Raw genomic sequence first — 27,785 nt, 5'->3', positions numbered from 1 at the left:
AGTACTGCTCTGTATCCAGAGATCAATTCTGTATGACTTTTTTTAAAGTGTCAAGCTTAAAATGTCTTCCCTCTGTAAATGAGCTTTTCAGTATATTCCTTTTTTTAAAAAAAAAATCTGAGTACTGAGGCAAAAACAGAAAAGCTACAGCCTAGCATCTATGGATCACAGAAGTGATAGTGGGACATCTGTACAAGAAGCCTTATAGGGTTGATATATTATTTTTACAGGAAGTGCAGCCACCTTTATGAAGAGATTAGGAAGAAATTGTTGGACGAAATGTCCATCTGGGTTCAGTTTCAAGTGGGGAGAAAGACACTGGAAACATGGGAGCTGTTTGGAAAAATGCTTTAATGGTGGACAGGACCACATGGTTTGAGGTCCTGGGCAATCAAGCACATGGGTGAGAGAAAGAGAGAAAGATTTATACCCTCCCTTGGGGACTGCCTTGGAGCTTCCTGTTCCTGTGTAAGAAATGTACTCTGATTGGTTGTCAGACTCAGGGCTAACTTTGTAGGTTGTCTTGAGTTGCATCTTGCTGGGTGATGTAACGAAGAGGGTTTGGGGCAATTTCTATTATGGCTGAGGGCTAATCCTACCTTTGTTGAATCTTGGGCGAGAATCAGGGGTGGGTTTCGGCCGGGATTGCTGCCAGTTCACTTTGTGCACTTTGCAATTTGACTATAAATTGCAGAACATGAAAAAATTACTAAGAAACACTGGGAAATCAGTTCAGGGGCGTGGCCAGCCTGGGTTGCTGCTGGTTCTGCAACCCAGGCCAAAATACCACTACCGGTTCGCCTGAACTGGTGCGAACTGGTAGCAACCCACCTCTGGTGAGGGTGTTTGCTTATGAGTAGACCTAGCTATCTCTTAAGTGCTAACATGTGCTGTGGGCTATTGGGGAGGATGAGGGCTATTAAGACTGAGTCTGCTTCCTGCCTTTAAAAAAACATGTTTGTCCATTTCTCATCCAGGGAGGCATAATATTCTGCCTTTTTAACATTTCCTAGAGTATTTCATTCTTCTAGGAGAGGGGTGGGTGCTAACTTCCTACCACAGAATTCCAAAAGCTCCCCCAGAAACTTGGTTTGCCGAATTCTTCAGCTATCTCAAATATATTTATATTCTATGTTGAATATATTTATTTAGGACTTTTTTTTTTGCATTTGTCATACAAAAGGCCAGAGATATATAACTCTAAGAAGCAATCATCGCTTAGAAAACGTCATGTTTTCCAACTTCACAGAGATTTATTGAACTTTTCTGAGTGGAATCCAAACCCAGGAAGTGAGTGAATGATTTTATACCGCTTTCCATATATGATAAACACAACTACTGTTGCCACCATTAGCAGAGCTAGAGATTTTAGGGAGGCAGGTGAATTTTAGACAGCTCTGTCTTACTTGGGAAGGAGCACACTTTTGTTGTGGAAATGAATAGTGATTTTATATGGTTATAAAAATATAATTAACATTTGGCGTTAGCACTGTGCCAACACTTGACTTGTAGCTTAATAGAGATTTTCTTCCTACCAGCAGAGACATCCTCAACAGAGGTGGTGATGACCAAAAGCTTCAACATTTTGAAGTACCACAATCCAAACCTTGATTTTGTAATATTGAAGCACATACAAAATAATTGGGCCTTAAATCATGACCATCTTGGGGATTTTGATTCCTTCTGCAGAGACCACTGTCTAGCAAAACATATTGTTCTTGAGAGATTATAAACTCATAATGGTGAATTTCCTTGCTGGTTTTGAGCTAACTAGATAGCTGGAGGTTGCTTTTAACCTGAAACAGTCCAATGGGAAGAGATTCCAAATAATGTCTTCCATTGGGATTTAACTAAAACAAGGACAACCAGGAAGAAAGCAGACCATTGGAGAAGTAGCTGCATAATGAAAGACTGTCTAACTCAAGCCATCTCATTTCTTTTTTTTCCTCTTACTTTATTTATTTATTTGTCTATCCATCCATCCATCCATCCATGTATCTATCTATCTATCTATCTATCTATCTATCTATCTATCTATCTATCTATCATCTATCTATCTATCATCTATCTATCTATCATCTATCTATCTTCATCTATCTATCTATCTATCTATCTATCTATCTATCTATCTATCTATCATCTATCATCTATCTATCTATCTATCTATCTATCTATCTATCTATCTATCTATCTATCTATCATCTCCTGTGCCACCGACCTCGCCAAGAAATTCTAGGTGGCTTACAGTCATATGATTAAAATATGATGTAAAATGTTGAACAATAAATAAAAACCATACATTTAAAAATTCAGTTAACCAAGATGGGAGTGCTTGAACCTCAGATTCCATCCAAGAAAATTTCTCTGGAATTTTTTTTCTCCTCTGATATAAGCTTCAAAAGCAAATTTTCATTCATGAAACAGAATGGTAGCTAATAGGAAAAAAATGCAGATTTTTTTTCTAAGTGTCAGTCTTTATGTATGTACTCAATTGACTAATGTTTCCCTATAAAATCTTCTTTTTTAAAGGAGAAACCAAAGGCAACCCAGGTCAAGATCAATGGAACCCAACATGCTCTTGTCAGTGCAGATCCCAACCAGAATATATCTGAACTTTTCTATCTATTGTCATGCTCTGAATTTTTATATTTCACCCTTTTCTACTATTTTAATTGATCCATTACATTTTATAACAATGTTTAAATCAGGAGGAATATACATACCTATTAAGTTAAGCCTGGAATGAAAGTCAAAAGCATTGACTCCTTGGTCAATATGGAAAGCTGTCATTGTTAGGCAAGGACTTAATTTTTCCCTCCAGGCCAGTGCCAAAGTCTTTGAGCTACTGGTGGTAACAGACAAGAATGCATCTAAAGATGAGCTGTACAAAACTGAAATAAGACAGAGGTGACATTAGAATTAAGTTCTGCCAAAGCAACAGTTCTTACCTTGAGCTGAGTCAGTTGTGGTCACTCAACTATTGCTGGTTTACTTAATATTGGATGCTTGAGACATTAGGGTATTTTTAACTTTTAGATGAATTCCTTCAAAAATCCATCTATCCCATTCATTTCCATATTCATATGTAGATGTCTGTAAGAAGCCTTGTACACTTAGTAATACCTTGTATGCAGATATATATTTAAGTTGACATGTAGGGGGGAGGGTATGGCTCGATCTATGAATGTGTTTATGCAGGTGTGAATGTATTTCAATTTCCATGGCAGCTCCCTTATAAGTAATTTTTTTCAAAATATGTAAATGCAATATTACATTTTAAAAAGCATTTTGAACATATTTCTAAAAGCATTTTATTTTAAAATGTGCATTTGAGGCACAGCACTTAGAAAAACATTATTTTCACAAGTATACAGCACTATAGTCAAAGAGCTAAAATCAAGGAAACAGTTTAGAACATTAGTTACTGATGTAGGCGGGCTGGATCCTTGTAAACAACATGAAATTTAAAAGGTAGGTGGATGTTATCCTAAAAAATTACTCCCTGCTTGAAAGGCAGTGATTTTGTACCGTTTTTGATGACCCAACTGTGTCTGTCAGTTCTGGATTCTTATTTCATATACAATATGGTTATTATTGCTTTTTATCAGACTTTGAAAATATATTTAGCCATAATAAAGTTCAAGACTAGTGGAGAACTTAATGTCACCTTCTTGAATAAATACTTCAGTTGTTATTCCTTTTTCCTTGAATTGGTAGCTTCGTTGCTTGAATAAAAATTCCCAATTATATCTTTCTTGGTTAATATACAGTAAAAACTCTAAATGAACAACTTATTTAACTTGATTACTGAATTAACCTATCTTCCCAATCTGTGAAATAGAATGGAATAGAATAGAATAGAATAGAATAGAATAGAATAGAATTCTTTATTGGCCAAGTGTGATTGGACACACAAGGAATTTGTCTTTGGTGCATATGCTCTTAGTGTACAGAAAAAAAAGATACATTCATCAAGAATCATAAGGTACAATAATAAATCAAATCATATTAGGAAACAATCAATATAAATCGTAAGGATACAAGCAACAGTTACAGTCATAAGTAGGAGGAGATGGGTGATAAGAACAATGAGAATATTAAAAGTAGTGCAGACTTAGTAAATAGTTTGACAGTGTTGACGGAATTATTTGCTTAGCAATTAAATAATGCTCTAATGAAATGAGCGGTTGTCAACTCTCAAAATGATTCTAGTTGAAGCCATCATTTCCCTGCTTAGTTTCTTATTTGCTGTACTTATGGGGAGACAGGGGGACTTATGGAATGTAGAACGTTTTCCTCCAAAGTGCAAGACATAGCAACGATAAAGCTCCTGAGAACCGAGGCCAGATCAACGTGCCCTAGCAACCGGCAGGAGGGAGTGCTGAGAAGTTCATCACCGTTGGCTAACGTAACCTGGGTACAAGGTAAAGACATAGCTCCATTCTTTTTACCCCTTAAGTTTATTCTCTAATGAAATGAAGACTTGGTAGGTCCGAATTGTTTTTCTTTCAGAGCTGCGAGCTCTTCCAGAAATCTTGGCATAACCTTTTTGAGAATGGTAAGGTAAAAACATTATTGTTGAACTTAATTCCTGGACCATTGCATTCATGCAGTTTTCTAGCAATTATGATCTGGTTTGCCATCACTTATTTCTGGGATTTTATTCCTTGTGTTTAATTTTTTAAACAGGTCAACAGCCCTGCTTAACCTGCAAGATCAGCAAAGATCAGCTAGATGCTGCCACCTGGTGTGACTTACTGAAGATCCCCTGACTGGCTTCACACCAGCTATTACTTGATCATGGAGGCTATGAAGCAGAGATGCACCATCCTGCTTTCTGATTAATTAGGTTTATTATTAATATTTATATTCTAAATATTAGAAAAATTGTTACTACAGCAGAAAAGCAACAATTGCCAATTACAAGCACACATGTATAAACACACATACACGTGGAGTTAGCCAGCTTCCTCTTTCTCTCATCTCTTCTCAGGAACAAAACTTCCATTTCCTTTTCAAACCAGTATGTCCTAACAGTCTAAAAGCCAGGAATAGCCAACACTCCAGAAGATACAGAAGGATCTTCACAGACTTGAACATTGGGCACTATCTAACAAAATGAAATTCAACGATGAAAAAAGTAAGGTTCTACGTTTAGGCAAGAAAAACGAAATGCACAGGTACAGTATACAGTAGGTGGTCAATAGTAGTAACTGTGAGAGGGATCTTGGAGTCCTAGTGGACAACCGTTTAAATATGAGCCAGCAGTGTGCAGCAGCTGCCAAAAAAGCCAACACAATTCTAGGCTGCATAAAGGGATAGAATCAAGATCACATGAAGTGTTAATATCATTTTATATTGCCTTGGTAAGGCCACACTTAAAATACTTTATCCAATTTTGGTCTCCACGATGTAAAAAAGATGTTGAGACTCTAAAAAGAGTGCAGAGATGATTACATGACTGGAGGCTAACACATATGAAGAACGGTGGGTCTGTCTAGTTTAATGAAAAGAAGGACTAGGGAAGACATGATAGCAGTGTTCCAATATCTCAGGGGCTGCCACAAAGAAGAGGGAGTCAAGCTATTCTCCAAAGCACCTGAAGATAGGACAAGAAGCAATGGGTGGTAACTAATAAAACTTATCAACTTAGAACTAAGGAGAAATTTCCTCACAGATAGAACAATTAATCAGTGATACAACTTGCCTCTAGGAGTTGTAAATGCTCCAACACTGGAAGTTTTTAAGAAGATATTGGATAACCATTTGTCTGAAGTGGGTTTCCTGCCCAAGCAGGGGGTTGGACTAGAAGATCTCCAAGGTCCCTTCCAACTCTGTTATTCTACTCTAAGGATTGATCATATCTCTGTTTGAGAGGTGGTTGATATCTGTGCATTGTTCTTATAGTGGACCTATCTGGTCTCAGGCCATCTGTGCCCTCACAGGACCCATATACATCTTCACATTCAATGCATAACTTATCAGGCTTTTAACATTCTAATGCTAAGTCTGCTTTGTAGCAAGTCTACAAAAGGACAGGCAAAACTAGTTTGTAAGTGTCCTGTGATGAATCTAGCTTCTGCCCCCACTGGAATCAATGAAAGATACATTAGAGCAGCCAGATAAAATCTTCATGAACATGAATCCTAGACAAACCTTGCTTACAAATTAGCCTGTTGGTGAATGAAAAGTACAGACATCCTTCTGCTGAGGATGGTAAGGTTAGTAGCCAATTTGAAATGTGTGTGTGTGTGTGTGTGTGTGTGTGTTGCATTTGTGCTGATAAATAAATAAAGGGAGACTAGTATAGATCTATTTCAAGCTATTAGCTCTCATCAGCTAGCCATACCCTTAATGGGAATTGAACCTGGGCTGTATTACATATTAGGCAGTTGTATTAGCCACTAAGCCACTGACCCTCCTCCTTTATCAGCTAAGCCAGGGAAATAGGTATGTATTTGGTCACAACCCCTGGTGTGCCCAAATATGGGAGGGAGCATACTGCTTCCCTTTTCTGTCTTTTGGCTCACTCTAGGAGCCATCCAGGCAGAAAAGGGAAAGACAGAGCCAAAAGACAGAAAAGGCAAAAGAAACCTGAAACAAATGTTTAGGTGTTAAATATTCCAGGATGAGCTACACACACACACACACACACACACACACACACACACACACAGTATATCACAGAAGTGAGTAGTCCCCCTCACATTTTGTAAATATTTAAGTATATCTTTTCATGTGACAACACTGAAGAAATGACACTTGGCTATAATGTAAAGTAGTTAGTATACAGCTTGTATAACAGTTTAAATGTGCTGTCCCCTCCAAATAATGCAACACACAGCCATTAATGTCTAAACTGTGTGTGTGTGTGTGTGTGTGTGTGTGTGTGTGTCATCCTGGAATATCTAACACCTAAGCATTTGTTTCAGGGAGCCCTCATGAATTTCAGCAATCTGAGAAACGCATAGGTGGTATGTTCATATATTGCATTTTTTATGTGCTCATAGGCAAACAATTGAAGGCCATCCTTAAAAAGCCTACTAGGTTGAAAGATTCCAAATAAATCTCTGAAATTCAAAGTTGTTATATCTCTGCAAGAATGACACATTAAAATAAGCACATTTGCTACCAGAAAATGTAAGTATTTGGGAAATAGATTTGTAATATGCTTCTAAAATGTTTGCTTGGCAATTTATGTGGTGAAATAGAATTTCTTTTTTAAAAAAAATTAAGGGCATACTTTAGCAATACAGGAGGCCTTGGGGACTTTTATGAGAATAAAATATATGTTATGAGCCAACTAATCTTTACAATTCTACTTGTTGCTGACTAAATTAAGCTGTAAATCAACCTCCTTGGATGATGTCTGAGTAGGAAAGGTGATGTCGGAGCAATTTTTGCACCAAGAGCAAGCATGATAAATTAAAATGCTCTGCTGCCTGAAGAAAAGATGAAGAAATTAAACAGCAGAAAAATATGTTCTTAAAGAATGATAAAATCAGAATTGGAAATAGATGTGAAGGTAATTAATTGAACGAGTTTGAGGGGAGAAAATGCACAGCTAGAGAATTCATAAGACACTAATATCTACCTCCAGCAATGGAGACCTCTTACTTGTAATAGCTAGTATATAAAATAACAATAGCACTTAGATTATATACTACTTCAAAGTGCTTTACAGCCCTCTGTAAGTGGTTTACATAGTTAACATGTTTCCCCCAACAATCTGGGTCCTCAGTTTACTGAGCTCAGAAGGAAGGAAGGCTGAGTCAACCTTGAGCCTGGTGAGATTTGAACTGGCAAATTGCAAGCAACCAGCAGTCAGCAGAAATACCCTGCAGTACTGCACTCTAACCACTGTGCCACCATGATTCTTAAAAATAAGTTATTTTTTAAAGAATTCTTTAAAATTCAAAGGTATCTTGAAACAGATCTGGATCATAGATGGAAAAGGACACAGGCACTTGTCCTCCCAATTTTGTTGATAGCCCATCCTGTTGTGGGACAAAAATGTCCACTTTCAATGGGGAGCAAAAGCAATAGACTAGACTAGACTAGAACAGAACAGAACAGAACAGAATAACAGAGTTGGAAGGGACCTTAGAGGTCTTCTAGTCCAATCCCCTGCTTAGGCAGGAAACACTACATCACTTCAGACAAATGGTTATCCAATCTCTTCTTAAAAACTTCCAGTGTTAGAGCATTTACAACTTCTGGAGGCAAGATTTTCCATTGATTAATTGTTCTATCAGGAAATTTCTTCTTAGTTCTAGCTTGTTTCTCTCCTTGATTAGTTTCCACCCATTGCTTCTTGATCTGCTCTCAGGTGTTTGGTCTCTGACATTTCAGTGGAAGTTCACATGGGAATTCTATCTGGGATAAGAAGATACAAGGGCACAACAAGGAAGAGGAGAAGGCAGGAGTTGCAGCAGTGAAGGTCAAGATGAGACTGGGATGTTATTGTTATTCTTGCTTAATATGACTGTTTTGACATGCTTATTGTTTTTATACTATTTTAAGAGCTGAAATGGCACAGTGGTTGGAATGCAGTATTGCAGGCTCGGTTCACTGCCAGCAGTTCAATCCTGACTAGCTCAAGGTTGATTCAGCCTTCCATCCTTCCGAGATCGATAAATTGGGGACCCAGATTATTGGGGGGGGGAAAATGTGTATATTGCTTAGAGAGAGTTATTTAGTAAAATAGAATAAATAGATATAGGATAGATATAGATGAAACCAAGGATATTGGCATGCCCAAACTTCAGTGATCACTGAACTGCTCACCTAAGGACTGCAGAAGAGCCCCAAACTTTGTGTGCTTTGTGCTGTGTTTTGCTCCTGGGTTTATCTCATAATAATAGTCACGCTGCCAAAACTCTGACAGTTTGAATTGTTGCACTATTTTTCCATTGTGATGGAACTACAGTCAGTGGTGGGATTCAGTCAGTTCGTGAAACTTCGGGAGAATCGGTTGTTAAGTTTCCAAGCAGTTTGGTGACTTGGTTGTTGGAAGAAATCATTAGGGCAGAGAACCAGTTGTTAAATTATTTGAATCCCACCACTGACTACAGTTGTCAGAATGCAAATGAAACCTCCACTTTTGTTCCTTTGAAATATTTAAGAGTAGAATAAGGTGGCCAGGTTCCAACCTGGAGATCTCTCACTGAAGTATTTGCTGGCACATGAATCCGGGTGGTGCTTGTGGACCTATTTCCCCCCCACTCGTTCCAACTTCTCTGCTTATTCTAACACCTGGAATGAGAATCTAAGTGTGCCATAACAAGCAGGTAAGGGAAATGAGTAGCAGGCCAGAGCAGAGCAGATGCTGTGGTTGTCTTTTCTTAAACTGTACTATGGGATTTGAAAGATCCAACAGATGTCTCCAGGTTGCAGCTTGACAACTTAACGTTGAAATGAAAGTTTGAAATTTTGCATTAATGGGGACACTTTTATGGCAGAAAGGGGAATGATTCCTCTCTGTGGACTAGACATTTATTAATTATTCAGATCTGAATAACTGATGTCATTTATAGAAAATGCTTTATTGTTTTAGAATTTAAAGAGCCTCTTCATACTATGAAGTATTTCAGAGACCATTGTTATCATCTTCAGGTTTTGGTTTAAAAGTGAGCAAGTGCTGGAGTTTAAAAAGAATAAGAAAGAAAGAAAAAGAATATAAGGTAAAGGTTCCCCTCGCACATATATGCTAGTCGTTCCTGACTCTAGGGAGTGGTGCTCATCTCCATTTCTAAGCCGAGGAGCCAGTGCTGTCTAAAGATGTCTCCATGGTCATGTGGCTGGAATGACTAAATGCTGAAGGCGCATGGAACACTGTTACCTTCCCACCAAAGGTGGTCCCTATTTTTCTACATGCATTTTTACATGCTTTCAAACTGCTAGGTTGGCAGAAGCTGGGACAAGTAACAGGAATTCACTCCGTTACATGGCGCTAGAAATTCGAACCGCCAAACTGCCGACCTTTCTGATCAACAAGCTCAGCGTCTTAGCCATTTAGCACTTAGAAACTATTCCCGGCCACAGGGATAGTTAAATGAAGAAGACCTCCCCACCTCCCTATATCTCTCAGATCACATGGACCAATCAGTCCAGATTCACACTCAACTTTGACAGGTGTCCATTGATATGACCTTGGTTCTCACGCTGGCTGGTAGATATTATGGCTAGCCAGCTGAGACACCACATTCCTGAGTCTGCCCCATATTCTATCCCTACCCCTTGAATGGCAACCAAGAAATGAAGTAGAAGTAAGCATGGCTTCAACTGAAGTCATTTTTTAGATTGACAGTCAAACCTAGCTATTGCTCAGATGGGTGGTACCAGACCATCCCAAGGTTGTAAACTAGTTTGAAAAGCTTATCCTCAAAGGCCATGATGGTGAACCTATGGCATGCGTGTCATAGGCAGCACAAAGAGCCCTCTGCAGGCACATGAGACGTCACCCAGCTGAGCTCCAATGCACATGCGCAGGGGTGGGTTCTAACCTCTTCTATAGAAGAGGTTCCACGAATCTACCGTGTTATTTAGAACCGGTTCCAGCTCCCTCCCCCTGCCCATCCACACCACTTGCCCCGCCTGCCGCTCACTGATTGGCTGGCTCACCAATTGCCCCGCCCACCTCTAAGAGTCCTATCTAAACCTTAAAGTCTTAAAGCTGTCAAGTTTGAACACCCCTGGTATTTTTTTCTAAAGGGTTAGGGCTGCAAGGGTCATGTAACCTGACAGCTTTAACACTTGCACACTTCAATGCTAGAGTTCCTGAGCCAACATGACTGGTGGTGTTTTTTTTCTAAAGGGTTAGGGGTGCAAGGATCTAGTAACTTGACAGCTTTAAGATGTGCGTGCTTCAAATGCCAAAGTTTCTGAGCCAACATTTTGGTTGCTAAGCAAGAGCGATGTTAAGTGAGTTTCACCACATTTTACAAGTTGGCCATGCCCACCCAGTCACATGACTGCCAAGCCACTCCCACTCAGTCACATGGCTGGCAAGCCACTACCACCCAGTCACATGGCCAGTAAGTCACTCCCACAAAGCAGGCCACACCTACAGAAGAGGTTCTAAAACATTTTGAAACCCACCATTGACATGCGTGCATGCCTCCCACCAGCCAGCTGATTTTCGGGTCTCTGCTGTGCATGCAGGAGATGCACGTGCATGACAGGAAGTCGGGGGGGGCAGGGGGCTCAGGGGGCGTCAGGGGGTCAGTCCATTTTTGGTCCCAGGAGGCTTTAGGGAAGCATGCTAAGCCAAAACAGAGCACAGAGGGGATGCAGCACCCAACCCCAGCAGTCTGTGTTTGGTCCCAGGAGGCTTCAGGGAGGCCTGCTAGGTCTAAAATGGAGTGTGGGGGGTCATGCGCATGCACGGACGGTCATGGGGGGGTCATACACAGGGGAGCAGGGGGCATGCAGGCATGCACCGGGGGGTGGGTCACAATGCATTGTGGGTGTGGGGGCCTGTGCACAATTTCAGCACACGAGGACAAAAAGATTAGCCATCACTGCTCTAAGGTAAGATCCTCCCCCACCTCCTATTCTTCTGCAACTGCCTGAAAACCTGGATCTTCTGGTTAGCCTGGGGACCAAATGGGGGGGATTCCAAACTGGAGGCAGCTGCTAGAGAGATAGCAGATTCCACCTCCCCTCTTCCTTGCTCTCTCCTCTCCACCCATCCATTTTTTTTGGGTTAGCACATTGATATATTTATTCTTGTTGTGTTCCTTTTGGTATTTTGGCTTCCTGTGGTCTATCGGGTGCGTTTCAAGGTTCTGATTATGATCTTTAAAGCGCTCCATGGCACAGGACCTAGTTACTTGCGGGATCGCATCCTGCCCCATACATCCCTACGACCAATCCGCTCACACAGAGAGGGACTTCTCCGGGTGCCGTCCGCTAAACAGTATCGGGGGGCGACACCCAGGAGCAGGGCCTTCTCTGTGATGGGCCCAGCCCTGTGGAATGACCTCCCCCTTGACATCAGGATCACTTCCGATCTCCGCTCCTTCCGTGTAAAGCTCAAGACCCACCTTTTCCAATTAGCTGGCCTGGCTCAACCGTAGTTTCATCCTATTCCTCCTGACAGTCTTTTTTATATTTGTAATTTTTAATTTGGGGTATTTTAATTGCTAATTTTATTACTATTACTGTATGTATTTAATGACTGTTACCTCCTCCATGTATGTGTATGCGTGTATGTGTATGTTTATATGTACATATGTGCTCTTATTGTACGCCGCCCCGAGTCCCTTGTGGAGAGGGAGCGGCTAACAAATTAAATTTATTATTATTATTATTATTATTATTATTATTATTATTATTATTATTATTATTATTATTATTATTGTTGTTGTTGTTGTTGTTTGTTTATTCTTTCATAATATTACTTCTGTTTTGTTTACACACCTTTCATTTTTCTCCTTTTTTTATTGTTGTAAGCCACCTAGAATAGCCGTGTGACGAGACAGGCAGCAAACAAATTTAACAAATAAAGAAAACATCTGCGAAGGCAATGACAAATCACTTCTCCACTGTAACCCAGGAAACTGCATTGATGGATAAGTTGCCCTTGAGTTGAGGACATGGCTTATATTCAATAGGGCTTAGGAGATATAGATACATTTGCCATTTAAAAGCAGGTTTTCATCAATTCAATATTCTTTCTAACATCACAAAATATGAGAAAGCTAATATACAAGATTAAAAGAAAACATTCTTTTATTACTCTTCAAATATGTACCTTGCTTAATCCATTCTTTATTATGGATTTTGTGTCTTAAGGTATGGCAGCATGTGTGATATCCAGAAATCAACTCCTGCCAAGTAATTGTCACTGTCACATTTTCATCTTCAAGAGAACTTGGAGGCCGTTCAAACAATGAAATAAGGGCTGCGTTGAAGACAATTGCTTGGACCTATACAAGAAGAATGGATTCAATTTTTAAACCATTTCTAAACATTTCAATGCAACCCATTACCAACGTCACACAAATACCTCTCTTTTGCTATAAATTCATAATTGGTAGGCATTTAAATTTCATCACCGTAGCTATGACTATTTTAGTATTATAGTAGTTATTGTTATTATTATAAGGGACATGGTGGGTCAGTGGCTAAGACGCTGAGCTTGTCAATCAGAAAGGTTGGCAGTTCAAATCCCTAGTGCCATATAACGGAGTGAGCTCTGGTTACTTGTCCCAGCTTCTGCTGACCTAGCAGATCGAAAGCGTGTAAAATGCAAGTAGAAAAATAGGGACCATCTTTGGTGGGAAGGTAACAGTGTTCCGTGCATCTTCGGCATTTAGTCATGCCAGCCACATGACCATGGAGACATCTTTGGACAGCACTGCCCCCTAGAGTTGGGAACAACTAGCACATATGTGCAAGAGGAACTACTTTACTGCTGTCTACTTTAACAAGAGCCCGAATATGGAAGGAAAGTTGACCCAATTTTGTCAAAGAATGTCAGCAAATACTTGGGAAACTCAAATTAATTTTTTGCAGCTCAAGAGCAGGAGCAATAAGAAACAATTGACTTGAGTGGGCATTTGGTTTGGAAGAAAAGGACCCCTAAATAATAAAATTGTGAAGGAACTATTTCAAAATATGTAAGGGGCCCTCAAGAGGTGACATCCAACCTCTGCTTAAAAATCTCTAAGGAAAGAAAGTCTATATTATAGCTCACTGGAAGATCAAATGGGTTGCATGCAAACATACTTCAGTTCAGTTTCTAGTTTCTCCAGGTAGGACGAGATGGAGTATAGATCTAGAGAAATCTAGAGAGATCTAGGGAGTTATTATGGTTTATGATTTAAAGTGTTGAACTATGGCTGACCATATCCAAGTTCAAATCCATGTTCAACCGTGGAACTCACTGAGCCCATATCATGAGGTCACCTCAAATCTTCAGTCAGATCCACCAAGTTTGGCTAGCTTCATACCTTCCAAGCTAAGGGTGTCAAACTCGATTTCATTGTGGGCCGCATCACAGAGTTGTGTTTGACCTCGGGGGGCTGGAATGGGTGTGGCCAGGGTGGGCATGGCCAGCTTGATGTCACTCATGTCGGGGATGCCTCTAGCCCAAGTGCTCTGCCAGTGAAAACAGACTCCTGAGCTCCATTTTCAGCTGGGATGGCCTCCTCCATCCCTCTGCTAGCTAACACAGAGCCCATGCAAGCTCTGGTTTTGCTGGCATAGGCACTGCAGGCTGGACTGTTGCTGTTTCCAGGGAGGTCCCCTGGGCCAGATCTAAGCGCCCTGCAGACCAGATCTGCCCCGCAGGTCTTGAGTTTGATACACCTGTTCAAAACAATCTTGTTTCCGGGCTTTTCTTATGTCAAACCCTGAAGGGAGTTTTGTCTGGTTTATACAATGAAACTGTTAGCACTGAATGTGTAGCATTACAAGATTACATTGCACCATAATTCTAGATGTTGTGCCATACTTGCCTGTCCACAGACATCTCCCAGGCTCAGAATAGCTTCATTTCCATCATGAGGGTTATACCAATAGTGCATGCAAGTCACTGTTTCCTCAAAGCCTTGAAGTCTGTATTGACACAAGAAGCCTTTTTTGAAATTTAACTCTGCAAAATGGATCTCTTTGTTTGTAAATGCAACAGCCACCTAAAGGGTGAGAGAAGGAGTGGGGGGCAGGAAAAGGAGAAAAAAAGAATATTCCTTGAGAACCACCATTCTTGGATCACCAGTCAGTTATTTTTATTTTTATTATTCACCACCCCCTCAAAAAATTGTGCTCCATTTCCATCCGTTCATCCACCCACCTTGTTAACGTTTGGTAAGGCAACCAGAGAAGTCACCCAGAGGTCTTTGGGTTTCACAGCTTCTGTCGTGATTTGCACCATCTTTTGTAACTTTAAACGTTCTCCCCAGACGCCAAGCAATCCATTTCTGCTCACAGTCAAGTATTTGCTGGGGTGTTTAAAACAGATCACATTCTGAATGACATCTTTATGTATGGTTGGGAGGAAACGGAGATCTTTCCATTGGGGAACAACCAACATCTTGGTTCGTTCATCTCTTTCATATAGCTCGAGAAGCACAAAGGAAGTCAATTTATCCCAATCAATAAGGCCATCCCGGATCAAATCTATCTTATCAAAAAGCTCACCGTATTCCTCCTTAGTGCCTTGCTTAATCGTTGCAGACATTGTATTGACAAATGATTCTCGAGTCATCCTATTTCCACTGGATTCTGAGGACTTGTAAGAAGTAAGAAACAGAGTTTAAAGTTTGATACATTTTGTTTAAATATCAGTAACTCGGCAATTTTTTTACTGGACAACTTTCATAAGTCTTCATCGAAAGCCACCATGTATTTATAGGGACATCAAGCAATATGAAAATTGTATATGAACATACTCCAAACTGGAGCAGCTTCAGGGACTGGTACAACTAAAAGGCTACTGTTGACCCACTATAGCTGGCCTTACTGTTAGGTGGAATGAAGTAATCATTCTGATAAAGATTTTGAGAGAAAGACAAAGGAGCAATATTCTATTTAAGTATTTATTTAAAAAACATATACTAGTGATGACCATCTTCTGTATTATAATTCTGGGTTGTGCCCAACTGGATTGGTTCAGTGCTTCTGCAGCTAGCCCGTTACTTCAAATTTAGTGCCAAATGTTTTCCTAGAGGCAGTGTTGAAAAATGGTTATTGCCCATTCAATTGGCATGTGCATTCAAAATGTCACATGTGCGGGTCAATCTTGCAATGCAGACTACACAGGAAGCAAAGCCTGATACACCATTTTTAATTTATTGTAAGGTTACATTTTTGAATACCTTCTAAGTCTTCTAAGCACATTTTACCCCCTCCCCCATTGTCTTTACAGCTCAAGAAAGTAGGGAGAGTGCTTTCTGAGCTGCTTGTTTCTCCCACATTCCTGCAGTGAGCTAAGTTGTCTGATCATTCCCTTGGCTACCATCCTTCTCCATCTCTGAAGATCCATCCCACATGTTAAGTGAGTCCAGCTATATAGTTGCACAATGTAATATTTTGAGTACTTTGGCTGCACAGTATTAACATGGCATTAACATTGCTATGGTAATCATTTGAGGTTTTGGATTGGATCATTATACTATTAATTATTGTTGGCCACCCAGAGGTCAAAAGTAGAGGTGAGGAGTTATATTAAATCAAATAAATAAATAGAAATAATAGACGGCTAAATATTTTTAAGGCATGAGCACCATATCCTGGAAGATGATCCTATACAATATGTATTGACTCAGGAATAAGTTCTGCTTAGCTCAATGGAGATTCTCAGTCATCCAGATGACTGCAAGGAATATAAATCCTTCCATTCTCTGCTATTCATTTAGAACTGAAGAAGCTTCTTGGATGAGAAGCGAAATGTCTTCAAGCAAAAACAAAGAAAGTTCAATTCCCTTTTGAAAAATCACCTTCAGGACAATTCTGCTAAACTCAGCATATCTGATTTTTTCCAACAAGGAAAGGAATGATTTTTGACAGTAGCTTTTCTACTTAGTATGGAAAGAACCTCATACTATATGCATGATTAGGAACAACTCCAACCACAGCTTTGCAGCTACATAAAAATAATTATTGACTTGGCAAAATAAGTTATGTAGCTCAGTTTATTTTCCTTATGAAAGAGTTGTGTTTAATACTGCAAGTACCTAAGGCCTCAAACTCATTTGATATGCTAAAAAGCTATCAAAATAATCATTTGAAATTACTCAGGAGGAAATCTCTTTATGCTATTTAATAATCACCCAATCCAATCTTCCCTAAAGACACATAAAAAAAAAAAACCTTCCCTGAATTTTCTCATATCCATAGATAGAAATATAATAGCAAAGGCAGAAGAAATGCTGTTTTAGATTGTTTTAAAAATCTTCTCCGTACATTCCAATGAATTAACTGAACAGAAAACAACAAGAACAAGAATAAAAATCAACCCAATTTTTATACACAGAGAAAGAAGCCACTATTTGAAGCCTAGTCCCAAGAGAAATTTGAGGAAAATCAAGTTTAATTAATTATAATGCTAGTACTTCAGTACTACTGATTTCATTGGTCTTCCATCTAGGACATTAATGGAGCAATGTTTTAGAAGTTACTGTAAATTACATTCCGCTTGCCCTCTCAAGTACTCTGCGTATTTTCTAAAAGTAGACAGGAACTTGAAATGAATCAGGTTCAGGTTTGTCTGAATTAAGGTTTACAGGTTTGTTTGTTTTTTTAGCAAAGCAGCAGCATCGTTATCAGTGACTGTGTTTGGTGTGTGTTTGTTTGTGGTTGAGTTAATATAAAGGGTATGTTTTGCAGGATGTATTGAGGGATGGAAGCAGCCATTCCTGCACAGACTTGTGAGGAAAGAGAAAAGCCCTTTGGTGAGGACTGGTGCTTCATCCAAGATTTGACAAACAGCAGCAACATCTGTGGGAAGGCAGGACAGGATCAGAATGATCAAAGCAGCCTTGTAGCATCACACCTGAATTCCACCCACCTGAAACCCTGTTGTATATGCCTTAAAATGTCACACACACATACAAAAAGTTCTGTTGCTTGCTGTGCGATGCCATAGAGATAATTTGGAAATAGCTAACATCTTTCTAGGGTTCAGGTTCACATACTACATCAATGTTCCCAAAACTCATAATGTAAGGTAACTCTCCAAATCATCTTCTATGGCCCTTAAGAATACTAGGTAGGTATTGAGGTCATTGGTACAACACTGTTATACAGCAATATTGTAGGTGTCTCCTCAACATTAGAGCCTATTAAAAAGATCCAATTAAACTAATTTATTGCTAATCATGACCATGCACAAGAACCTTCTCAACTAATGGTCAACACCAGTGGTGGGATTCAAAAGTTTTTACTACTGGTTCTGTGGGTGTGGCTTGGTGGGTGTGGCAGGGGAAGGATACTGTAAAATCTCCATTCCCTGCCCACTACAGTGGAAGCAGGGGTTTAATCCAGCAGGTTCTGACAGATTCTGGAGAACCAGTAGCAGAAATTTTGAGTAGTTTGGAGACCTGGCAAATACCACCTCTGGCTAGACCCAGAGTGGAGTGGGAATGGAGATTTTGCATTATCCTTCCCCTGCCATGCCCACCAAGCCACCCCCACAGAACCAGTAGTAAAAAAATGAATTTCACCACTGAGCGGTAGATTACTGCAAAATCCCCATTTCCTCCTGATCAGCTGGGATTCGGAAGGCAGAGAATAGATGGCGGTGGGGCCAGTCAAAGGTGATGTTTACCAGTTCTCCAAATTACTCAAAATTTCTGCTACCAGTTTTCCAGAACTGGTCAGAACCTGCTAAATACCTCTGATCACCACCTGATTAGAGTTAGATAAAGGCCAACAGCATTTAAGGGACTTAGTTCTCCTGTAGCTATGTAGGTATTCTAGGCTAATCTCTCTTTTCACTCCACTCCTAGGTTCTGCCATTCCTTTTCCTAAATTCTCCTGAAACTAAGACTTTCTGGGCAAAAACAGTAGGTGAAGGGGATGGGAAGGCTTGGCTTGTCCCCGGAAGAGACAAGGAAAGAGCAGGGCAAGGAAGAAGTAAAAGAGCAAACAAGTAAGATCCCTCTGCTAAGCAGCAGCAGGAAGGTTGAGAGAAAAGTTTGTTCGAGGAAAAAATGTATCTGTTCCAGAAGGAGAGAGGAGAAAAAGAAAAACACAACTAGGGCACTTTGAGTGGAGTGGCCTTTCTAGATTCATCTTGAGAAAAATATCTATTAACCCAATAATAAAACCAAATATCAGTGTTCTGCTTAATGAAAAATTCTGCTGGCTTAATGACCAAAACCAAATTACTTTGTTTTGCAAGAAGCCTTGTTCTGCAGCAAAGCTTTTGCTTATTAATACATGTATATTTAATAGCATGTACATTTTGGTACATACTGTACATTCTCTACATTTTTGTCCACGTTTTCAAAGGTTGGAATTCATCCGTGGTGGCCCCCAGACTGATTAGCTCATCCTCATCAGTCATCCTCATGTCATCTTCATCAGTCATTCTCATGCACTCATCCTCATCAGCACTTGCGACAATTTAGATTAGAAAGCCCTGGACTAGATCAACTAGCCTGGCAGGCTAAGTTAGCTCAGAACTTTCCCATCTCATTTTAACTGAAGCTGCATTTGCACAGGAGGACTGAATAGGAGAGGAGAGCAAAACCTAAATTTAGCCTTTCAGATCTAACATCTACGAGATACTTTAAACCGTTCCATTCGAAAGTTGTGCCAACAAACTAGCAAGTAAAAAAAAAAGACTACTTTTTGAACAGAAGTGTCTCTTGCAAGTAAGTAAGGACAATCTCACATTTATTTGGGGAAGGTACAGTGGTGGGTTCCTACCGGTTCGGACCGGCTCGGCTGAGTAAGTAGTAACGCAGCTGGCCATGCCCCCAAACCGGTTCTATCGGAGGTGCAGTAGGCCCGCCATCTTGTTTTTTTGCTTCTGCACATGTGCAGAAGCATTTTTTAACCTACTGTGCACGTACCCAAAGTGTGAGTAGCAGAAACTGGAACCCACCCCTGGGAAAGTGGTAGTGGTGATAAAGATTACCTGCAGAGAAGCACCATGGGCCAATCCTTTGGTGTTTCCAGGGTGGCCCCGTGGGCAGATCTAAGCACCTGGATCTGGCCCAGGGATCTTGAGTTTGACACCCCTGTATTATAGCATCCATATACATCTCAAATGGATGCAACCATGCATACCCCTGAAGAAAAATGAAGATCTGAGTGGAGGTTTATGGAGGTGAAAAAACAAACCAAAAAAAACAACTGTTACTGAGCTTAGTTCCATAATTAATAAATGATAAATGAATTGAGCAGTAGCCCCGGGGGCTCTCTTGCACTGCATGGACTTTAGAAACTGAAAAATGTGATGTTCTTCAAAGGCAATAAAAAAATGGAATCATCCCTTCAATATATAACTAGCATGAAATTCCTAATAATCACCAAGTGGAGATGTAAATCTCATTGCTGTTTACATACATTTTCAAAAACCCAGAAAGTCACATACTTGTCTTGTGGCATTTTTTTCCCCAGTTCAGTATTCTATCCATATTGGACTTAATAGAAATCAGGGACTAAAAACATCTGGCTAGGAATTATCCATGCGGTAGAAGGTAACAAATAGCAGAGACTATTGCATAGATGGAAAAGGCCACCCCAGATAATCAGCTGTACGAGAAAATTGTATCAGAGTCTCTATGCTAGCAAAACATTGTGAAAAGTCTTATTGCTTTCAAGAATGCTTCATCTTAAAATCTACTTCTTGGTGACTTTTCAGATCAGGTATATATGTTAGATAATATTATTTTGCCATATCATAATCTAAGGGTTTCTCACAGGGGAGCACTCTGACATCTATTGGATGGAGGATCCTACTTTCCCTGTGTTCATTCATCCACTTCTGGAAAAACCAAAGGCCCAATGAACACAAAAGAAAATATATGTTTTGAACTAGATGAAGAATTCCTTTTCATGATGAATAGAAAACTTAGTTCAAAGGGTTTTAGGAAGCAAGACTCCTAAAAGTCACTGCTGGAAGTTAAGGAAAAACACTCATGAGCAAAATAAATAAGCAAAACCTGCTGGTTTGGTTTATCTTCTGAACACTGTTAACATTTTTTAAAAAACCCTTTGTGACTAAGAAGGGAATATTATGAAAGTTATAGGCTGAAATGTAGCTATAGAGAATGAGTAATGAATATCTTTTAGCAGATAATCTCTTTTCAGTAAATTACCGAGCTACGTCCAAATCAATCTAGCATTTAAAACTGAGCATGACAAAGGAAGTTAATGTAGTATTTCACCATATATTGTGCAATGATCAACTTCAAAGAATACGATCATAATACCTGGAATTTTAAGAGATATGCAAAGTGCTTCCAAGATACGATTGGCATCCTGAGAATTTTATAAATTCTTGACTGCCGGGGAAGTCCAAGATTAAATAGTTTGGAGAAACTCAGAGAGACATTTTTATTCATTTAAACGAGGAAGAGTTTGGCTTTGGACAGAAAGGGCACTGGTGATTTGGCCTGTTTTGAGAAACCTAGAAGATGTCAGAGCTGGAAGCCATCTTGTACATTAGGTCTTCAGGCCTGCCACATTTTCTACTGTGGGAAAATGGGAGGCAGGATTATATGGCACATGGGTAAGATATAGTCAAATAACATTCTTTTCTCAGAAAGTCAAGGACATCTTGCCCTGCATCTGCGATGAGGTGACTGGAAGGCATCTCCAGTTTTGGATGGTGACTGATTGGATCATGTGATGGACATGTGGGTGCTGGGCAGGGACTTGAATTTTTGTTTGGTGGGAAAGAACCAGATTCAGGTTTTCCCAGATGTGTCAATATAACATCTCTAATAAAATGGAACTTTGAGGAAGCTCAAGTTTTCTTTTGTTGGGGGTGTTACTTGGAACCTTGACAGAAGGTTTTGTGATATTGGTGGATGATAGGCATGGAGAATGAATGGGAAAAATGAATTTACTCCATCTCAGAATATTACGTTCATTCAACAAAAAGCTGGATATTAAATTAGAGGTCAAGTTATCAAAATGATTGACATTCCTTTCTTTGTTTTGAAAGGCACATTGACAAGGAAAATATTTGACAATATTCTCTTTGAGCAGCAGTCAGTAGAGACTCATGGATGCTCCTTCAGAAGTTCAACTAATTTCCAGAGATTGCGGTAGGGATAGAAACTCTCAAGGTAAACCAAGACAGATTTTAAGTAGTCCATTGGGTTTTGGTGAAGGTTGCTGAATTTGGGTATGGCTAGTCTAAAGAAAAGAACAACTAGGGGTGCCCCAATAGAGGTGTCATGATAGGAGTATTCCAGTATTTGAGAGGCTTCCCCAAAGAAGAGGAGGGTCAATTTATTTTCCAAAGCACCAGAGGGCAGGACAAGAAACAAGGGATGGAAACTAATCAAGAACAAACTGGAATTAAGGAGAAACTTTCTAACAATAAAAACAATTAACCAGTGAAACAGCTGGCCTTCAGAAGTAGAAGGTGCTTCATCACTGGAGGTTTTAAGACGAGACTGGACAGCCACCTGTCTGAAATGGTATAGGGTCTCCTGGTTGAGCAGGGAATTAGACTAGAAGACCTCCAAGTAACTTTCCAGCTCTATTCTGACTCTTTCAAAGACCAGAAACATTTAAGGAAAAGGTTTCCATCACTCTGTGTTGTTCGGTGTCTATGAAATAGCAAGTTGTGCTTACTAGTGTTATTTGAAAGTGTTCATGGAATCTACCATCCTTAAGCTTTTTGCTGGATAGATACTGTACTGTAGAATCAGGCATTTTTCAAGGCCTCTATGATCCAGCTTAGCTATACGTGAAGAATTCAAGTCTAATTCAGACAATACATGGACTGTGCATTTTCCTGTTCCAGCGTCTGATGCTATTTACTTAACTAGTAGCACTTGGTGTCCTGGACTATGTCAGGACATGGGAGAAAAGTGCTATGATTCCCCAGTCCCTTTATCTAAATAATGTTTTAGGTATTTGATTTTTTTTAAAATTACATTATGCCAGAAAACCTTAATTAAGTAATTAAGCTCCCTGTTAGAAGAGAGAGTATGCAGAGAAGCGTAATGAGAGTGATATGGAATAACACGCACAAACCAGCATACAGAGACAATGAATAGTATAAAAATATAGTAGTTTACTATGTAGAAATATAGAGGTATTCAGAGTCCGCTTAACAGTCCAAGTCATACACGGTTCAGTAATTCAGTTATCAAATAGTCAATCTAGCACACAAAGTATAACTAAACCGTAGCAAACCACAATACCTCAGTATACACTGATCAGCTTCTAACAAAACAGAGAGAGAGATCTAACAGCCATTCTGGCTCCCTCTTATAGCTGCTTGAGGTAACAAACCAATTACATGTCTTAAGCATTTAAAGTAACAGTACAGTAATCATAGCTTATATACATTGCCAAGCCAAGCCTAGGGTTACATCCCTAACAAAACCATCTCAATTTATACCATGACATTTAAAAATTAAATAATAAAGGGGATTGCTGAAGAAAGAATGGCTTTAGCAAAGCCTTTTCCAGAGACATCTTCTGTCTTGGGTAGAGGGTGAGACCCTATCCTACTAATTTTGTGAAGTTAAAGATATTTCAGTGGTTTGGACTGACTTTCCCTCTCACTGAATTTCTTTTATTAAGGTGTACTGGCACACACAGCAGTAAATCAGACCAGCTAAAGGAACATTTGCAATGTGTCCTCCTCCCTGCCTTTGCTGGCAGCTGCTGGAATTAGCAAGTAACCTACTTTTACAGCTACCTACGTCTCACCAGTGGGTGTTCTTCATTCTGCCAATAGGACAGTCTATTATACTCTGAAGTCATAGAATTTGACTGCCTGAGAGTCCATTCTCAAGAGAACAGCAGTAAAGCTCTTGATGGAATAAACAAATGTAAGTTGTACAAGCTTAAGCTGAGAGTGGGGACCAGAATATAGCTTTTACCAGAAGAACATCTAGGAGAAATCTGGGAAAGAGACAATGTCCTTTTTTTGTAAGAAGGCTTCCATGTTTTTCCTCAAACTAGTTACATCAAGAAGAGAAGGAGAAAAAGAGAAAGATGCTACTAGTAAACAGCATAACAAAAGGACCATTTCCATATTATTATTTTACAGGGAATACTTAGATCAGTGATGGCGAACCTATGGCACGCGTGCCATTTGTCAGGGCATGTGAGGCGCTACCTTGTCAGCTGAGTTCACCATTTTTAAAAGCCATTTTTCACACTCCCCAGGCTCCAGAGGCTTTACAGTTTGCTGTATAGTCACTTCCAGTTTGCTCAGAGGGTCGTTTTGAGCGCTCCAAATGCGTCAGGGAAGCCTCCGGACGGTCCCTGAAGCCTTCGGAGCGCTCAAAACGACCCTCCGAGCAAACCAGAAGTCACATCCGGTTTGCTCGGAGGGTCGTTTTGAGAGTTCCGAAGGCGTCAGGGAAGCCTCCGGACAGACCCTGAAGCCTTCGGAGCGCTCAAAACGACTCTCCGAGCAAACTGGAAGTGACTTCCGGTTTGCACAGAGGGTCGTTTTAAGCGTTCCGAAGGCTTCATGGAAGCCTCCGGACGATCCCTGAAGCCTGGGGAGGGCGTCTGGGGGGGCAGGGGGGCTCTTTTCCCCAGGCTCATATAAAGCCTCTGGAGCCTGGGGAGGGCAAAAAAAGCATGTAAAAATGGGGGGAAGCGCCTTTTGTGCACGCATGCACACTGGGGGTCACGCATTGCATTATGGGTGCGGCACGCACGCACACGACCCCCCTGCGCTCCCCCCATTTGTGGCACGCGAGCCAAAAAAGGTTCGCCATCACTGACTTAGATGTTTCTCTTGTCTTGTAATTGTCATGGAAACTAATGCACTCACAAGCCCAATTCCCATCATAACTAGTTGTGATGATGCATCAGAATGAGCTGTTTTCATAACCTGTAGCAAATCTGTGCATTTAATGGTTTCATGTCAGCAAATCTCCTCAGTCTGTCCATTTCAGCTCTTGCCCCATTGAAAAGTTGACAATCACAGAAATTTTCCAAGTGGATCCCCACAGGGGCTCTTAAACTGAGAATCCTGCAGGCAATCTGAAATTTAAAAAAAAACCTTATGGATGATTGGAAGTCAGTTGGTTATCAAGGAAACATTAAGTTGCTCTCTCTTCTTTTCTTTTTTTTAAAAAAATAACCACTCACCTCCAGCTCTCAGTGAAGACTTATGACTTGCAAAGAGAGGACGGGCCTCTCTTTGCAAGCGGAAAGAAACAACGCAACTTGAAAAATGACACTGGCAGAAATGGGCTGCTCACCTCCTCAGCCTTCTTTGTGAAAAGAAATCATACTCTGCCCCCTAAGAAGCCAGCCACGTTCCTACAGTTTCCTGCCAAACAACGCGACAATATAGATGAGAGCTGCCAGCTCCCATTAGCTGAGCAGCTCACACAGGGGAAAGGGCAGGATCTGAAAGAGAAAGCTATTGTAATTGCAGTAACCTCAATTAGACCCAATTTAAACCAGAAGTCTAACCATCTGCAGTAATTAGAGATCAAAAGCTCTGCTTGGCCTCCTGGCACTGATCCTTCCATCTCTCTTTCCAAGGGGGTGGTTGAAGATGAGAGGTCTTGTCATCATACTATCATACTCTGTCTGCTCTGTGGATGCAGACAAGGCCAGATCACACACCAGACACTTTCCTTTTCATGCACAATCACTGACCCCCTTGAACTGCTTAATAACATTGGAAGGAAAGCAACAGGAGTCTGTAAAAGAAAGAGGCACCTGGCTGAATAGAACAAGAGATAGGGCTGGTATTCCATGGAAACTACTACACACCTGTGGAATTAAAGCAAGTTCATAAAAGAAAATGAACTTTGTCTTGGATTCCGCTAACCTCCCCATTTTAGCCAACTCTTGTGAATGGGATTAACAGATAGAATTGTAGGAAGTTAGCACCCACCCCTCCCTCTCCTAGAAAAATGAAATATTTTAGGAAATATTAAAAAGGTGGAATATTATATTTCCCTGGATGAGAAAAGGAGAAACATGTTTTTAAAGACAGAGCAGCTCCCTGCAGCTTCCTGTCCCCCTTTCTCAATGGGCCATTAAAGCCTGAGCCAGTCTATTCTGCATAACAAAGGTAAGATTAAGAGGAGCCAACGGTGCGACGATACAGACGTGCAGTCTCCATGCTCCGAGAATTCAGCCACTGGGTGGCCCAATTGGAACTAAACTGTCCCGCAGAGATGGTGAACAGGAAGAATACGTCTTGTTGATCTCAGGGACATCGCAAAGTCCCTGATCAATGCAAGAGAAGTTCTTCAAACCGGCGACAAAAAGTCCAGCCATCAGGCTGATGAAGTCAGGGCAGCTCCAAAATGGAAGGATACAGAAAGAGAAAGTGTTTGCAGCTGATGAGGAATTTCTACCATTTTAAAAGGGACTGCCTATAAAAAAAACTTAAAGTTAATTTAAATTTGAGAACAGAAGAAATAAGCGGCGGAATTAAGCTTTGAATGGTTTTGGACAGTGGGCTATCTTACTTTTTAAATGTTATTTTCATGGATGGAATTTATGTAAGCCTTTTAAACCGAAGGGATTAAGTTTTCTTCTTCTTTTTTCATTATTATTTTTTGCAACTTATGGACTAAAATTCTCATTCTTCATTACTGTGTGTGTTTTCCCTTTTTTTTCTCTATTTCATTCAAGAATTTCATTCAAGATACAAAAAGCCACAAAAAAAATTGTAACAACAGAGGGAAAGACGACACTGCTACTTGGAGGCTGGAAGTTTGTGTATTGGAAACAAAACACTTTTACTTTCCTCACTGATTATTCTGGCTTGGCACTTCAAGGTCTCACTGTTTTGTCTATAGAGAGTGATAAGAACAAAAGCATACAGATGTTCCTTTGAAGTATATCTTTAACTAGAGAAAAGTGAAAATAAGACCTTGTTGTGAATTTATGCTGAATCTCGTAAAAACCTTCCAAACCAGAGCAGCAGTGTTTGTCAGCTTGAGATAATGGCACAATCTCAACAGCAGAAAGAAACTTTAAGTTTGCAAAATATATTGTTAGAAATTCAGAAATTATCAAACACATTTGAGAGGACGGAGAAGAAGTTGGAAAATCTAGAGCATCTAACAGTAAAATATGATGAAGAAGTTGGAGATGTTTATCAAGTGAAAAAAGTGGAGGTTAGAATCCTAAAAACCGAAGAGAAAAATGACTACAAAGAAATTAAATCAGCTGTATCTATGGTGATTGGTTTGTGTCTTGAAATGGAAAGAGTGGAATACAGGAAGAGGAATTAATTGGAGGGGAACTCTACCCCAGATGGCAAGATACAGAAGAAGAAAAAAATATGGATTTAAAGAGAGAAATTTTGTTAGCAACATTGTTGAAAATACCGCTGACAATTAAAAATAAGCTGATCAAGGAAACAGAAGAAGGGCATCAAAATTACATGAGACTTAATAAGCAATGAGTTGCAAAGAGGAGTCCATATACATTTGATTAAGGAGATGATTAGAGGATACCACAAATGGCAGAAGACATGAGATTGTTTTGCTACTGGAAAGATACAGGTTGATACATGAAAGTGCATAATCTAAAACTAGTTAAACTTAGTGAAATTTAGTGACAATAGATATAGTTAAATAAATAATTGATGATAATAATGTATACATGTGCATTGCTATGATAAGTAATAATTGGATATGAATATTGAATGGTACCTACAAAAGGAAGATTAGAAATATTATATATATGTGTTGTATTTGTGCTGATAAATAAATAAAGGGAGACTAGTATAGATCCATTTCAAGCTATTTAGCTCTCATCAGCTAGCCATACCCTATATATATATATATTTGTGTTACAAATATAGCTGATGAGAGCTAATTAGCTCGAAATAGATCTATCCTAGTCTCCCTTTATTTATTTATCAGTACAAATATAACATATATATATATATATATATATATATATATATATATATATATATATATATATATATATATATATATATATATATATATATATATATATATATATATATATATATATATATATATATATATATACACATACATACATACACGTACGTCTTTGGTTGTTCGGGTTTTCGCCCACGTAGAATTGGAAGTATCTTCACGATGTTTCGATGAAGTCTCATATATATATGTATGTATGTATGTATGTATGTATGTATGTATGTATGTATGTCT

General features: G+C 39.7%; 1 protein-coding gene across 2 annotated transcripts in view; it reads right to left on the bottom strand.

Moving 5' to 3' along the window:
- The window catches only part of WDR49 (WD repeat domain 49), a 148,759-nt gene that overhangs the window by 110,899 nt on the left and 10,075 nt on the right, over nt 1-27,785 (bottom strand). For both annotated transcript variants that reach the window (XM_081955592.1, XM_081955593.1), the window contains exons 3-6: nt 14,801-15,238; nt 14,466-14,642; nt 12,758-12,932; nt 2,724-2,891 (exon numbers count right to left, since the gene is read on the bottom strand). In XM_081955592.1, coding sequence (XP_081811718.1) covers nt 2,724-2,891; nt 12,758-12,932; nt 14,466-14,642; nt 14,801-15,238 — 958 coding nt within the window. The remainder of the gene's footprint in view (nt 1-2,723; nt 2,892-12,757; nt 12,933-14,465; nt 14,643-14,800; nt 15,239-27,785) is intronic.

This window comes from Natrix helvetica, assembly GCF_964273705.1.
Source record: "Natrix helvetica genome assembly, chromosome: 5".
NCBI lineage: Eukaryota > Metazoa > Chordata > Lepidosauria > Squamata > Natricidae > Natrix > Natrix helvetica.
This window is presented reverse-complemented; position numbering and strand designations above follow the sequence as displayed.